This window comes from Hyperoodon ampullatus (assembly GCF_949752795.1).
Source record: "Hyperoodon ampullatus genome assembly, chromosome: 16".
Classification (NCBI taxonomy): Eukaryota; Metazoa; Chordata; class Mammalia; order Artiodactyla; family Ziphiidae; genus Hyperoodon; species Hyperoodon ampullatus.
Window position 1 is genome coordinate 77649621 of NC_136929.1, and position 15318 is coordinate 77664938.

Genomic DNA, 15318 nt, shown 5'->3' on the forward strand with positions numbered 1-15318 from the left:
GAGGGCCTGGGCCGCCAGCCCGCAGCCTCTCACCTCCTCCGGCCACTCCACACTGGGGGTTGGGCGCGTCCAGGTCCTCTGCCTGCCTGGCCCCCAGCAGGCCCCGGACAGAGGGTCCAGGCCCCCCGCACGGTCCCCAGGGCCCCCCCATTCATGGACCCTCAACAAGCGAGGTGAATGAAAGAATCAGCCAATGTAAAGGTGACAACGGCCCGAATAAAGTCACCAGAAAGATGAGAACAGAGACAACAGAGAAATGGAAGGAGAGAATCAAGGTGGTGCCACCCAGGGAGGGGAGGACGCCGGTGAGCGGGAGGCTGGGATCCCGGGCGGGGCTGGATGGGGCGGCGTCCCCCCGCCCCAGGCTCTCCCCTCCCCCCGCCATGACCTTCTGTGTGGTCAAATTTGGCAGACCAGTGATGAGACACTTTCGAGTCTCTACTTCCCCACCGACCGTTCCCTCGCCCTGTTGGAAACTAGCACACGACGGACAAACTAAATCAAAGTCCTCACCATCCACGGGTCTCGGGGTGTCATTCACCTCGATTAAGAGGAACTGGCTCCAAGGTTGCAATGGCCTGTCGCGGAAGATGCTGCACTTCGGTGCCACCTGATTCAGGGATGTGAGTTGTGGACCAGCTGATGCTAAGCTGCTCTCTTGGCACCAGCTGGACGTGCACAGGCCAGGACGCGACCCGAGCCGTGGGCGGCGAGACGGACGGGGGCCGCCTCCAGCTGCTGCCAGGCAGCGTGGCTGCGTGTCCTCCGAGCCGCGCAGAGGTTTTCATCAAAGATTAGACAGGGCAGCGGTGGGCACGGCCCTGTTCCGCCGAGACGGAGGGCTGCCTGTCTGGATGGCCCGCGCTGTGGGCTGAAGGAAGCCTCGGGAGTAAAACAGCTGCGGCTTTGGGTCAAAGTCCTGCCGCGCGGCTGGCCAGCCCAGCGCACTGAAGGCAGCTCCCATTCTGCAAACAACCCCAGCAGGGTAGACGATAGCTGTGTCCAAACCCTCTTTGCTGCTCAGAAAATAACGCTATGGGAACCCAGACCTGCCGACGTGGGGTGCTCCCTTCCCGTCCTCTGTAAAAGCCAGAAGGCCCTATAGCCCTTTCTAAGCAGCCTCCCCACAGACACTGCAAAGGAGCGACCCTGAGCGTCGAGGCCGGAGCCCCCCTGACATAAGGCAGCTGAGGGGAGACACAGACAGCAGAGGGGCTGAGGGGGCCAAGGGCTGCAGCCCGGGTCTCCCACCCTCGCTTGGCCCCTGCCAGGCGCTGTGTGAGGCCTGGAACACCGCAAGTCCTCACCTATTTGCTGAGCGAATGAGAGAGAAAATCACCACAGGGATCCGTGGGATACAGAACACATCTCTTAAGAGAGCAAAGCTGTTTCAACATTTCAAAGGTTTGTTGTGAGTAAATGCTGTTACAGAGGACTCCTCTGTGAATTAATGCCAGACCTGAAGCTCAAGAGCCCAGGGCTTGTCTTTACTGATTTTTTAATTAACAGACTTTATTTTTTAGAGCAGCGCTAGGCTTACAAGCAGAAAGTATAGAGAGTTCCCACACACCACCTCTCTCCTACACAGTTTCCCCACTGTCAACATGCCCGAGAGATGGTACCCTTGTTACAATGAGTGAACCTATAGACACACATCATCATCACCCAGAGTCCATGGTTTACACTGGGGTTCACTCTTGGTGTTGTACTTTCTATGGGTTTGGGCAAAAACGTATAAGACGTGTCTCCACCATTCTAGTCTCATACAGAGTAGTTTGACCTAAAAATCCTCTGTGCTCCATTTTTTCATGCCTCCATCGCCCCAAATCCTGGCAACCGCTGATCTTTTTACTGTCTCCATAGTTTTGCATTTTCCAGAATATCATATAGTTAGAATCATACAGTATGTAGCCTTTTCAGACTGGCTTCTTTCACTTAGTAATATGCACCTAAGTTTCCTCCACAGCTTTTTGTGGCTTGATAGCTCATTTCTTTGTATCACTAAATAATATTCCATTGTCTGGATGCACCACAGTTTATTTATCCATCACCTACTGAAGGACATCTTGGTTGCTTCCAAGTTTTGACCTTTATGAATAAAAGCACTATAAACATTCGCGTGCAGGTTTTTATGTGGACATAAGTTTCCAGTTTCTTTGGGTAAATACCAACGAGCACAATTGCTGGACCCTATGGTAAGACTAGCCTTGTAAGAAACAGCCAAAGTGTCTTCCAAAGTGGCTGTAAATTTTGAATTCCCACCAGCAGTGAGTGAGGGCTCCTGTTGCCCCACACACGCTCTACAGTATTTGGACTTTCCATGGTTTTGGATTTTAGACATTCTAACAGGTGTGTAGTGGTATCTCACTGCTGTTTTACTTTGCGTTTCCCTGGTGTTGTAGCTAAAAAGTCATCACCAAACCTAAGGGTACCTCTAGATTTTATCTCCTATGCTATCTTCTAAAGTTTTAAAGTTTTGGATTTTACATTTAGGTCTATGATATAACCCATTTTGAGTTAATTTCTGTGAAAGGTCTGTGTCTAGATTCTTTCTTTCTATCTCTCTCTCTTTCTTCCTTCCTTCCTTTTTCTTTTCTCTTTTTCTTTTTTTGCATGTGAATGTCCAGTTGTTCCAACACCATTTATTGAAAAGACTATCCTTTCTTCATTGAATTGCTTTTGCTCCTTCATCAAAAGTCAGTTCACTGTATTTATGTGGGTCTGTTTCTGGGCTCTCTGTTCTGTTCCACTGATCTGCGTTTCTGTTCTCTCACCAGCACCACACCTTCCTGATTCCTGTACCTTTATAGTAAGTTTTGAAGTTGGATAGTGTCCATCCTCCAACTTTGTTCTTCTTCAATATTTTGTCATCCATTCTGGGTCTTTTGCCTTTTGCCTTCCTGCTCTTTTGCCCGGTATAAATTTTATGATCGGCTTGCTTGTTGTTGTATCCACAAATAACTTGCTGAGATGTGGACTGAGATAGTTTAATCTAGAGACCAAGTTGGGAAAAGCTGGCATCTTAATAATGTTAATTCTTCCTGTCCAAGAACATCATTTTGGGTTGAATGGGGTCCCCCAAAATGACATGTTGAAGCCTTAACCCCCAGTACCTGTGAATGTGACCTTATTTGAAAACAGAGTTTTGCAGATGTAATTAGTTAAGATGAGGCCACACTGGATTAGCATGGACTCTAAATCCAATATGACTGATGGCCTTTTAAAGAGGAGAGAACAGTGATCTCAGAGACACCCGGGGAGGAAAACCATGTGACCACAGAGGCAGACACAGGAAGGAGGAGCTGGAAACCTAGAAATGCCAGCCACCACCAGAAGCTGGAAAGAAGCAAGGGAGCATTCTCCCCTAGAGCTTTCAGAGGGATCAGAGCCCGGCCCAAAACTTAATGTTGAACTTCTAGACTCCAGAACTGTGAAAGAAAAAAGAAATACTGTTGTTTTGTTCATTCAGTTTGTGATAATTTGTTGCAGCAGTACTAAAAAACTAATTCGGGCTTCCCTGGTGGCGCAGTGGTTGAGAGTCCGCCTGCCGATGCAGGGGACACGGGTTCGTGCCCCGGTCCAGGAAGATCCCACATGCCGCGGAGCGGCTGGGCCCGTGAGCCATGGCCGCTGAGCCTGCACATCCGGAGCCTGTGCTCCGCAACGGGAGAGGCCGCAACAGTGAGAGGCCCGCGTACAGGAAAAAAAAAAAAAAAAAAAAAAAAACTAATTTAAACATGAATTATCTATTTATTTAGATCTGTTATTTCTTTCATCAGAGTTTTGTTGTTTTTCTCATATAGGTCTTGTACATATTTGCTAGATTTATACCTAAGTATTTAATTTTTGGGTGCTAATATAAGTAGTGTGGTATTTTTAATTTCAAATTTCAATTGTTCATTGCTGATATATAGGCAAGTAATTGACTTTTGCATATTTAATCTTGTGTCCTGTAGTTTTTCTGTAATTGCTTGTTAGTTCCAGGAGAAATTTTATTCTTTTTTTTTTGTCATGTATAAAATAAGACAGTTTTATTTCTCCCTTCGAAGTCTGTATGCCTTTTAATTTCCTTTTCTTGTGTTATTACATTAGATGGTACATCCAATAGGATGTTGATTGGAATGTAGGGCCTTGTTCCTGATCTTAGGGGAAAGCACTGAAACATTTAGAAACAAATAACAGAATGAAAAGCCAGCTGTGGGGCTGGTACAGATCACCCAAACAGAAGAGATGTTATTTGCCCTGTGTTGAGGTGGTCCCTTTTTTGGACACTAGCAAATGCAACACATTCTCTGTGGCTGCTTTGGTTGCAAAGTTCTTTCATCGATGGTCCCGGAACAGCGGCCGCTGGTCCGGAGCATAACCGCACAGGCAGTGTCGTGCGGAACCGGCCATGGGAGTGGGCATGTGGGCCGTCCTGCCTCAAGAGCAAGAGCCGTTTCCAGGCTCAGCTGCTGTGCCGGCGGGCTCCACCAGTCAAGATGCAAACCCTCACGGAGCGGCCTCTACTGTGGGGTAAGGACCCTGCCTGGTGCTGTGGGAATGAGAAAACGTCTTAAACTTCTTATAATCCCCAAAGAAGTTTACAATCTGCTTTAAAAAGTGAGTTATTTAGGGACCTCCTTGGTGGCGCAGTGGTTAAGAATCTGCCTGCCAATGCAGGGGACATGGGTTCGACCCCCGACCCGAGAAGATCCTACATGCCGTGGAGCAGCTAAGCCTGTGATCCACAGCTACTGAGCCTGCGCTCTAGAGCCCACGAGCCGCAACTACTGAAGCCCACGTGTCCAGAGCTCGTGCTCCACAATGAGAAGTCAGTGCACCGCAACGAAGACTCATTGCGGACAAAAAATAAATAAATTATTTTTTTAAAAATTGAGTTATTTTACTATGCTAACGTTTGTGCCCTGCCTGGGGCGGCCTTGGGCATTCAGAGCCGACCTGTGAGAGGGGGCGCGGGCCGGGTCCTTGCCAGGAGCGCGGGGCTGGCTGAGGAAGGCCCCCTTCGCTTCCCTGGATGAGGAGGCAAAGAGCGGAGGTGACTAATAAAATAATCCCTTTAACTCAGTAACGTGGTCATTAATGAATAAAGACCCCCAGTCTCTGTGCCTCCAGGCTGCTCTCTGACAGGGCCTTGCACGGGCGCCTGACGGGCTGTTAAGAGGGCGGCAGTGTCCAGAACAGAGCAGTCTAAGTCCCGGGAAAAACACAGCTTGCGCCGAGCATGGATCCCAACGGGTCCAGCCCGTCGGAAGCCTGGCTGCGGGCCCACCCGGGCTCACTCGCCCAGGCCGGCTCCCGCGGGGCGCGGGCGCAGGCCCTGCCCCCGACCCCCCGGCACTGCGGGGACACCTGGGCCGCCCCGCCGGACCCGGACCGGGCTGGGCCAGGCCCCGCGCCCCGCGCCGCAGAGGGAGGGCCCGCACGCACGCCCGTGCGCCCCGCAGCCAGCGCCCCGGGGCGGGCGCGCTCCGATTCCCGCGCGCTGGTCTCGCCTCCCGCCCGAGGAGCGTCAGGACAGAGGCGGGGTGGGGCGCGGTTAAAAGGCGCTGCAGGTGGGAGCCGGGCCATCCCGGAGCGCGCGGAGGGCAGCTGCAGACGTCGCACACCCGCCGAGCTCGCGGCTCCTTGCTCTTCCTGCCCGTCCGGCGGCCGCGCAGGCGCCGCCCCGCGCCCGGACCCCGCGCTCGGACCCCGCGCCCGGCCGCATCCCCGCCGAGCAGGTGAGGGGGGCGCTACCTCTCGGCCCCTCAGGCGGAGGGCTTGTCTCCGGAAGCCGGAGCAGGTAGGTCGGCGGCCCGTGGCCCCCTCCCCCTCATCCCCCGCGCCCGCCCCCGTCGGCGACCCGCTCCAGGGCCCGCGGGTGGGGGGCGGTCCGCGAAGCCGCCCGCGCCCCGCATCTTCCCGCGGCCCGGCGCGCTCGCAGGAACGAGGATGGACTGGTTTGACTTTTACCCCGGACGGTCCCCACTGACTCCCCACAACAGGTTTTACAGATGCGTCAGCTCGTGGGTACAGGTGCCCCGTTCCCCCACTTCCTCTGCTGCCTTTTGGATTTTCTTGGCTTTCATGGGTCCCTGACGAGGTCCGGCTCGCGTTTAGGGGCGCGGGACTAGCCGGCAAGCCCAGGTGGAACTGGCCGGAGCGGCCGCTGGACGTAAGCCCGGGAGCCTGTGAGCCGCACGTGACAGTAGCACAGTCACTGGACAACAGTAATTGTCACTGGTGACACATCTCAGTAAAAGGTGGCGGCACCAGAAGGTACTTCCTCTCTCGTGGAGGAGACCGGCCCCAGGTGTCACCCGGCACGGGTGTGTGATTTTGACCGGCTTGGCCTCCCTTCCTGGAGAGCAGGACGGAGTCTGAGGTGAGTGCGGCCTGGATGCAGCTGTGGACGCCTGCAGGGGCTGGGGGCCTGCAGCCACGCAGGGACCCGGGCCAGCGACCCTGGCACCATGTCCCCCAGGTCGAATCTGGCTGTGGGTTCAGCGCGTGGTTGAATTCAGCCATGCACACTTGCTCTTTCCCTTGGGCGGACTTGATGCCACAGAAGTCTTTTCTTGCCCCAGTTCTGGCAGAGTCTGGTCAGTATTCTAGAAGAAGACGTCCTGCCCCAGCCAGACTCCTTAGAATTGCAGGATGTGCTGTGTAGAGCTTTGTCTGCTGCTCCGAATCCGCGAGCCACTGGGGTGGTGTTGGAACCCTGCCAGGCAGGGGAGAAGGGGTTATGAAGAGAGAATGTCCATAGAGAGAGCCTGTGATATAACTGGGGGAGGGGTGTTCCCGTTGCCATCACCGCGTTGACCCAACCCAGAAGACGTCAGTCAGTTCAGCTGCTTCGCGGTGTCTTTATTTAAAACAAAATTCTGATGCAGGAAATGGGAACTTCATTCTCTTTTTCTTTTACTCTTCTGAATTATAAGAGCTTTAAGAAGGAAAAGAACCAACAGAGGTTCTGACTGAACAATTTCAACAGGGTGAGAGGAAAATTCTAACTTGCAGGTCCTCACCATGCACCCCTGGCTCAGTCTGAATGTTCTTGGAGCTGTGAGTGGTTTGTATATTTTAGTTAAAAATTGTAGGTAGAATGAAATTGTGGGAAAATAATTTCCGGCCCAAGCTTCTGGGTCCGTGAGGGCATAATCCTGCCAGGGGCTTCATTATCATGTTAAGATTTTTGTTTGACTCATTTGATCCGTGAGAATGGACCGGGGTCCCCAGAGGGCTTTTTCTGTTTTTATTCCCAGGATCATTTAACTCCAGCTGGACTTAAATGTTTGGAAAGGACACAGGTTTGCTTCAGGGAACAGAGACGGCTAAACGGAAAAACAAATTTTTAACTCTTTGAAGTCTTAAGTGGATTAAGAATTACATGTACAGTATTAAAATACTCCTTCCTGAAAAAATATTTTGTGGGTCTAGATTCTAAATAATTGTGGCAGTTTCCTTTGGACTTTAACGGAATATATTAAATACATTTTTGAATAAACATATATATTCAAATTAGAACATATTTTAATTTAAAATTTATCCTATCCTTTAATAAATATTGATTGTATTCTCCAAAGAATTTAATTCAGAAGACCCCCATGATATAGCACACCTCCCACATATGGACATACGATTACATTGAATCTTGGATTATGATAGCTCAGAACCATTAAAGTTTACTTTGGACAAAAAAAAAAAAAAGTACATGTAATTCTACGAATTGTCCATTTTTATGTTTAGACTCCATAGACAGGATTTTTTTTCATTTTTATTGAGTTAATTTTGAAGAAGTATATAAATCCTAAATCCATTTTATCACTGGTCATTACTTTGAAGGGACAGTTGATGGATTTTTGAGTCACTAAATTTACAAATCAGCTGTCAGTTTGTCCCTTGGATGACCTGACATTTCCAGAGACAAAAGGAAAAGACTCTTCTTGATTACGGAGAGAGTTTAAGATTTTTTATTTTAGGCTGCTGACTTGTGGGGTAAGGGAGTATATCCAGTTCCTTAAACTCCACCTTCTTTTTTTTTTTTAATGCTCAGGGGCATGGGCTTGAGGTTTGGGATTGGGCATTATTATCATTATTGTTATTATTTTGAAAGGGAAAAGGATCCACACTCAAGATTTTATTTTGATGTTATTTGAAGTACAGGGCATCAGGAAACTGGCAGGGTCCAGACACCCCCCTTAACAGTTCTGGGGACGAAGAAAAACTACCACCCGAGGTCGTGCAGTGGACCCCCGGGGAGGAACTGAAGGGCTGTGGCCACAGCTACTAGTTTTCCCTTCACGGGTCACATCCTCACTGCCCTCCGGAAGCTGCACCTGGGTTCCCGTTCCTGGGGGGGCGCCACTGGCGGCCCAGTGGTCGGTGATCGATGGTGCAGGGAAGCCGGGTCCCAGAAGCGGGAACCTCACCCTGAGTCTCCTCTGGCCGCAGAGCTGCGAGTGCCTCCGGCGCTGCTTTTGCCTTGGCGTCACTGCGCCTCATCAGCGCAGGCTCCTCCACTGTCCAGAGCCAGTGTGGACATAGTGAGGGATGCTCCGTCCTCAGGCCCAACAGGGAGTCGGGATGACTTTGCAGGGAGTGCAGATGCCGAGGGGATGCTGGGGCTTTCGTTTTGGTCCTGTCATCAGTGAAACTGACACGGCTTTGTTAAGCAAACCAGTTATGCTTAAATTCTTAAATAAGAATTTTTAAAACAAGAAATTATATTACTGAGGCAGAATGCTGATGGACAAACTATTTGAGTGTAAGAGGGAAGCACCATCTCTCTTCCTAACACTCTGTGTCATCAGAAGTCAGGTCACTGATTTCCTATTTTCAGAGCTAAGCAATTGGACCGCAGCTGTGTGTCCACAGTGACTAGAGACACTGCACAGCCCAGTGGCGTTTGCTTCTGTGAGCTTGATTGTCACCACCTTCCTACACAGGGGCCAAGCAAACTTATTCTTTGCCTAAAAGGCAGCCAGGAAGGCGCCAGTTAAAATAAACCGCTCTGGTTCACAAAGAAAGAGTTAATATTTTGCTTTTTATTGAACAAGCTTTTCATTATTAAAGCTTTGTTTAATACTAATTGTGAGGGGTACCTACGGAGGCAGTTACTTTGGAAAGTAATTTTCAAAGTGTCTTCACATCTGCCACCAAAATGTTTCTGGCAGGCCCCCCTGAGGCTCTCCTGCAGTGGAAGAGTCCTGGGGGCAGTGGCTGCAGCCTCAGGGCAGGAAGCCTGGGGGGGTCCACACCCCCGGCCAGTCTTCTGGGAGGTGAGGTGAGCTCTGCTTCTGTTCGAGGCCTCGACAGTGACTTCCAGCCGGACAACAGGGCTTCTCCCTAAGAGCCTCGGAAGGATGCGAACAGACGCCGTAGGAAGCCATCTCATTTCTTTTTTTCCTTTAAAGGCACATTGCTGATCTTTAGTCAGAGTCAATAAGTATCGTAAAACAGATTATTTTCTGTTCAGCTTTGCTACTTTGATAGAGCGTGTAATTTGGGGACCCAGAAAAGTCAAAAGAAATAAAGATGCTGCCACAATAATTGCCCGTTTTTTAAGGAGATGCCCCAGGGGGCAGGAGTCAAGGATTCTGCTCTAGAAAGCGGGGGACCTCGTGGGGGGACATTTGACCTCCGGACCTCTCCCATGACGTCAGCCTCTCCGAATTCCTTCAGGCCAGTGGCCTCCGGCCCCTGGGAGGGTGAGGGTGGTGCCTTACTCAGGCAGCTGAAGATAGACAACTCAGAGGGGAAACAGCCTTCTTACTGGTGGGGGAGTTTAAACTCTCTGCACTTTGGAGGGTTGGAGAAAATGTGACCTTTATTGGAGAAATCCAAACCTTGCTGGTCGGGCATTGAATTCCCCACACTTCAGTGGGAGATGTTTACTAGTTAACTCTCCGGCTTGTAAACAGACAGGATGGACCTCCCAGGTGAGCCGACACTGTAAAATATGTTCAAACCTCAAGATATTTGTGTCTTCCATCCACTGGATGCATCCCGGTGCTTCCAGATCAGGAGGGCGACAACTGGGAAGATTTATTCTAACAACTTCCACCAGGAGCTAAGAGTGAATTCTACAGTTCATAGCCCTCCAGTGAGGTTTTTAAATCAAAGACTCATTACTGTGGACTTGGAAATCCTTTAGGTCATGAGGTCAGTGGTCTGAGGCAGGGGTTAGACGCAGATCCTGAGACCAGTCTTCCTGACCGAGGCCCCCGTGTCCCCCCGGACGCGCATCGGAGGCTCACACAGCCTCCCATGAGAAGCATTAACGACGAGGCACCCCAGCGTTAAGGAGTGTGTGTTTAAAGAGCTGTGCTTTTTTCTCAGCTCTTCTTTTCAAAAATCAAAAACCTGGCTGTCTGTACACTCTGCCTTTGAGTCCCGTTTAGTCCTGGATCCACATAGGAATCAAGCGCCCAGCCCCTCGGCTGCCCTGGGGGCTCCTTCCAGGCCCTTCCTCCCGTTCCTGGCCAGGTGGACGCCCACCCGCGTGCAGGTCATTCTGGAAATGCGCATGAAGAGCTGCCCAGGGGGCCCGGGCTCCACCCTCCTCACCAGCCTGAGAGGGAGAAGGCTGAGCCCACGTTCAAGTGCAAGAAAGTCTCCCCCAGGGGGGTTGACAAAAGGCCTTTGGGGCCCCTCCCCCTAAAAGGCTATGAGAACTTGGGCGAGCGTGTTTTTCTGAGGAGACGGTCTTTCACTTTCAGAAGATTCTCAAAGGGTCCATTATTCTTTTATTTTCTGAGCAGAATACTGACCAACTCTCTGGTCTGCCGTGGCCATGCAGAAGGGGTCCGTTTGATTTGTGCAGAGTTTCTGTAGACGTCAAGGGCCCTTCCCCTCAGGACGGTGGATCAGAGCCTTCACAGGGGACCCTGCACTGCAGGCGGGGCTGGTCCTGCACCTGTGGCTCTTGCTGTAAACTTGGCACCTGTCCGGCGGGGGAGCGGCACTGCCTATTACAGGGGAGAAAAGTGAGCACTTGTTGTAAAAGCCTGTGGTTCTATTTTGGAAGAGGCTCTTTGAGTAGTTTATGGCATTAGGTTTCCTAAGAACACATGATTATGGCAGATGATGTTGTTCAAGCCAGAAGTAAATACAAGCATATTGTGCAAAGTGAACTAATAAGTGTTTGGTTTCTTTTTTTCCCCTTCTCAGTCCACTGGGTAAAACAGATTGTGTCATTCCAGTGAATGATTCTTTTTCTTGGATAAGCCCTTTAACGAATAAAATCTACTGAGGGGGCTTCCCTGGTGGCGCAGTGGTTGGGAGTCCGCCTGCCGATGCGGGGGACGCGGGTTCGTGCCCCGGTCCGGGAAGATCCCACATGCCACGGAGTGGCTGGGCCCGTGAGCCGTGGCCCCTGGGCCTGCGCGTCCGGAGCCTGTGCTCCGCAACGGGAGAGGCCACAGCAGTGAGAGGCCCACAAAAAAAAGAAAAAAAAAAAATCTACTGAGGAACCTCTGTGATCCCTTGGGCAAAGCGAAACAGGGATTAAATGGGAGCTTGGAAACGAATGAGGTTTGCTTGAGGTCCTGGGTTAGTGTCAGGCAGCAACCTAACGTATAATCCGAGTTCAGCTGAATCCAGATGATCGTAAACCCTCACCGGAACGCGAGAGTGTTTTCAGAGTGGGTGTTGTTCCCTCCCAGAAAACCACCTCCTAGCAGCTCAGAGGGTGACCTCAAGAGAAACGTGCTCCTGTCTGTAACATTACAGCGGTCTTGCACATTGAAGGAAGATTCCACTAACTGCCCTGTGCTACTTTTCGCCTGTTCAGGAGTAAAGCGTCAGGATGGACTGGGGCACGCTGCACACGTTCATCGGCGGCGTGAACAAGCACTCCACCAGCATCGGGAAGGTGTGGATCACGGTCATCTTCATCTTCCGCGTCATGATCCTCGTGGTGGCCGCCCAGGAGGTGTGGGGGGATGAGCAGGCCGACTTCGTGTGCAACACGCTGCAGCCCGGGTGCAAGAACGTGTGCTACGACCACTTCTTCCCCGTGTCCCACATCCGGCTCTGGGCGCTGCAGCTCATCTTCGTGTCCACGCCGGCCCTGCTGGTGGCCATGCACGTGGCCTACTACAGACACGAGGCCGCGCGCCGGTTCAGGCGCGGGGAGAAGAGAAGCGAGTTCAAGGACTTGGAAGACATCAAACGGCAGAAGATCCGGATCGAGGGCTCCCTGTGGTGGACCTACACCAGCAGCATCTTCTTCCGCATCATCTTTGAGGCCACCTTCATGTACGTGTTCTACTTCCTGTACAACGGGTACCACCTGCCCTGGGTGCTCAAGTGTGGCATCGACCCCTGCCCCAACCTCGTGGACTGCTTCATCTCCAGACCCACGGAGAAGACTGTCTTCACCATCTTCATGATCTCCGCGTCCGTGATCTGCATGCTGCTCAACGTGGCCGAGCTGTGCTACCTGCTGCTCAAAGTGTGTTTCAGGAGATCCAAGCGAGCACAGAAGCAAAAAACCCCCCCCAACCACGCCCTCAAAGAGAGTAAACAGAACGAAATGAATGAGCTGATTTCCGAGAGCGGGCAAAACGCCATCACGGGGTTTCCTAGTTAAACGGTGCCAGGCACCACGTAGCTGACGTAGCATCACAGAACTGGGGCCTTTCCCAGAAGGCAGTGCCGACCAGGCATCCTGGCTCTCGGCTGAGACTCCGTCCTTACAAGTGGCTTTCACAATTCATAGATACCTGAGTTAGCTTTCTGTAGAATAATTGGGCCATGAATGTGCCACGTAATCAAATGTGTGGTCCGGCTCTACAGCCGGGCCTTGGTGTGACTTTTACATGTGGGTTTAAGTAGACTGTCTGACATGGGGGTATTTCCTGAAAATTTAAGGACGTAACTGTTGTCGACAAAACATTTATCTAGAAATTGATACTTTTATTAGGAAGAGATATTTTTATAGGATTGAATGTCTTAGTTCTGATTTTGAATTTATGTAAAGTATTTTTATAATGACTGGTCTTCCTTACCTGGAAAAACACACAATGTTAATTTTAGAATCATGCCTTAAGTGTCTAATATTTAAGCTTACTCTGTCTTGTTGTAGGTATTGTTTTTCGTTGTCTGCGGACAAATGTGTGAACTGTCCTGGCTCTTAGGGTGGAAAGGGTTCACTGTACAATGTATTTTCACTGCTGTCTGGGCATGGCCGGAAGTGTACGGAAGCGGGAAGCTTTTCCACGGGGCTGACTTGCAATCCTCGTGAACAGCTGATGCAGGAATGCGCTCCCTCAATAAAGATGAGCCCTTTGCTGAAGCCTTCTGTTCTGGGCCACTGCGTCCCTGGCGACCTGATGCGCAGCTCGGGGCGGGCTGCTGGGGGGGCTGCGTGGCTGCAGTGGTGTCCGCACAGCCCTGCACCCTCCTCACATCCCTCTAGCAGGGGCGCTTTAGCAGCCCCCCAGGCCTCAGCTTGGAGAGGGGTCGGCTGCTCCGGGACATGGAAGGTGTCCCCTGGGTCAGCTTCCAGCCCCTCGGACGAGGGGAGAGGGCCCTTCAGTCCACAGCTCCGCAGCCACAGGTGGTAACGGGGAGGCCTTCCTCCCGGGCTTTCCAGGCAGGACACAGATGCCTTTAGTGGGGGTACTGGTGCACCAGCCGAGGACCAATCACCCTGGAGATGTCACACCCCAGGGCCACCCCTGGGAAGGGTGCAGTCAGCACACGTGCTACGCACAGGGACACCTGGTGAACCGCGAATATTCTCCAGGGCTGGACCTGCATGCCGGGATTCCAGACCCTCTCCCCAGAAATGCAAAACAGGAAGTCTCATTTTCTTCAGAGTCCGAAGCAAATTCCAGACATATCCTTTCATCCATAAGTATTTTAGTAGCGATCCATGAAAACCAAGATCTAACCTTTAAGAACAAAACCACGATTTTTTCACGCGGAAAATCCAGTCCACCTCCGTAATTCCTGATGGTCCCATGACAACCTTTCCTGATAAACGGCTGTTTGAATGGGTCTCAAGCAAAGCCCATAAACAGGATGGGGGGACATGGGGGGGGATGAGAAGGCTTTGGTGGCAGCCCCACTGCATGGCAGAGGCTCTTCCCGCCCGCCATGCTCCCAGGGCTCCCAGCCACCCCCTTCCTCCATTTTCCCTCTCTCCTCCGCTCCTTCACTGCCCTCAACGCTCCTGCCCCTGGAGCTGTGTCTCGGCCGCCCATCCGGGTCTGAGGTGATGGCCACACTGCCAGCCTCGCCCACCCGTCACCTCCCAGCACCTTAATCTGGGCCCAGCCCCACTACCAGCCCAGGCCGCCATCAGCACCAGTGACGTTCTGACACCAGTGTAATGGCCTCTTCTCAGCGTCATCCTCGTAAAGCTCTCCTTGAGGCCTTGTTCTGTCTGGATTTCGAGACACTGTCCCCTACCCTTGGGCCTCCTGCGCTGGCTTCTCTCCCTCGCCCCCTCCCTCAGGTGGAGACCTTTCCTTTCCTCTCCCTGCACGCTTCCTTATGAGATATTATCCCCATTTTACAGATGAGGCCACTGAGGCTCAGAGGTTAAATAACTTGACCAAGGCTTACCCAGCTAAAAAGCAGCAGAGCCAAGATTCAAAGCAGGCTGAATGTCTCCAGGGTCGGTGGCTTCACTGCCGCTCCCGCAGCTCGGTGCTCAGGGACCACAGTGCCAAGATGCCCATCACCCCTCATCCAGCTCCAACAACCATCTAGCCATGCCTGTTCACATTCGGGGTGTCTCGCCCGATTATCCCCCAGCCTGGATGACTGTAAAGCAAATCCCAGACAGATCGTTTCTTCTGAAGATATTTCAATATGGGTCCTTTAAGAGTATAGACTGGGACCTCCCTGCTCGTCCAGTGGTTAAGAATCTGCCTTCCAATGCAAGGGACATGGGTTCAATCCCTGGTCGGGGAACTAAGATCCCACATGCCGCAGAGCAACTAAGCCCGCGCACCACAACTAGAGAGAAAGCCGAGTGCCACAACTAATGAGCCCTCGCACCACAACAAGAGAGAAATCCGCACGCCACGGGGAAAGATCCTGCATGCTGCAACAAAGATCCCACGTACCACAACTAAGACCCGACGCAGCCAATAAATAAATATTAAGAAAAAAAGAGTATAGGCTAAGCTTTTAAAACAAAAACACAATGCCACCATCACACTAAAATAGCCAGTCCACGTTCATAATTTCCCAATTGTCCGTTCAGGTTCTTTTCTTTTTTTAATTAAACTTGTTATTCTGAGATAACTGTAGACACATATAGGTGGAAGAAATAAAACAGACATCTTGTGTGCTTTTGGCAGTCTCCCCCAATGGTAA

The 15318-nt window shown here is 51.5% G+C and overlaps 1 protein-coding gene across 2 annotated transcripts; it reads left to right on the top strand.

Moving 5' to 3' along the window:
* Positions 1-5592: 5592 nt before the first annotated feature.
* Positions 5593-13282, top strand: GJB6 (gap junction protein beta 6). 2 transcript variants are annotated; one of them, XM_079721917.1, is made up of 2 exons: positions 5593-5723; positions 11777-13282. In XM_079721917.1, the coding sequence occupies exon 2, from the start codon at positions 11792-11794 to the stop codon at positions 12575-12577; it is 786 nt and encodes a 261-aa protein (XP_079578043.1). In that variant the 5' UTR covers positions 5593-5723; positions 11777-11791; the 3' UTR covers positions 12578-13282. The 2 variants fall into 2 exon arrangements, with proteins under 2 accessions (XP_079578043.1, XP_079578042.1); XM_079721916.1 differs by having other exon boundaries at positions 5606-5785.
* The last annotated feature ends 2036 nt before the right edge of the window (positions 13283-15318 follow it).

Coding starts and splice junctions, on each gene's coding strand:
- GJB6 (XM_079721917.1), top strand. CDS start 11,792: ATGGACTGGGGCACGCTGCACACGTTCATCGGCGGCGTGAACAAGCAC.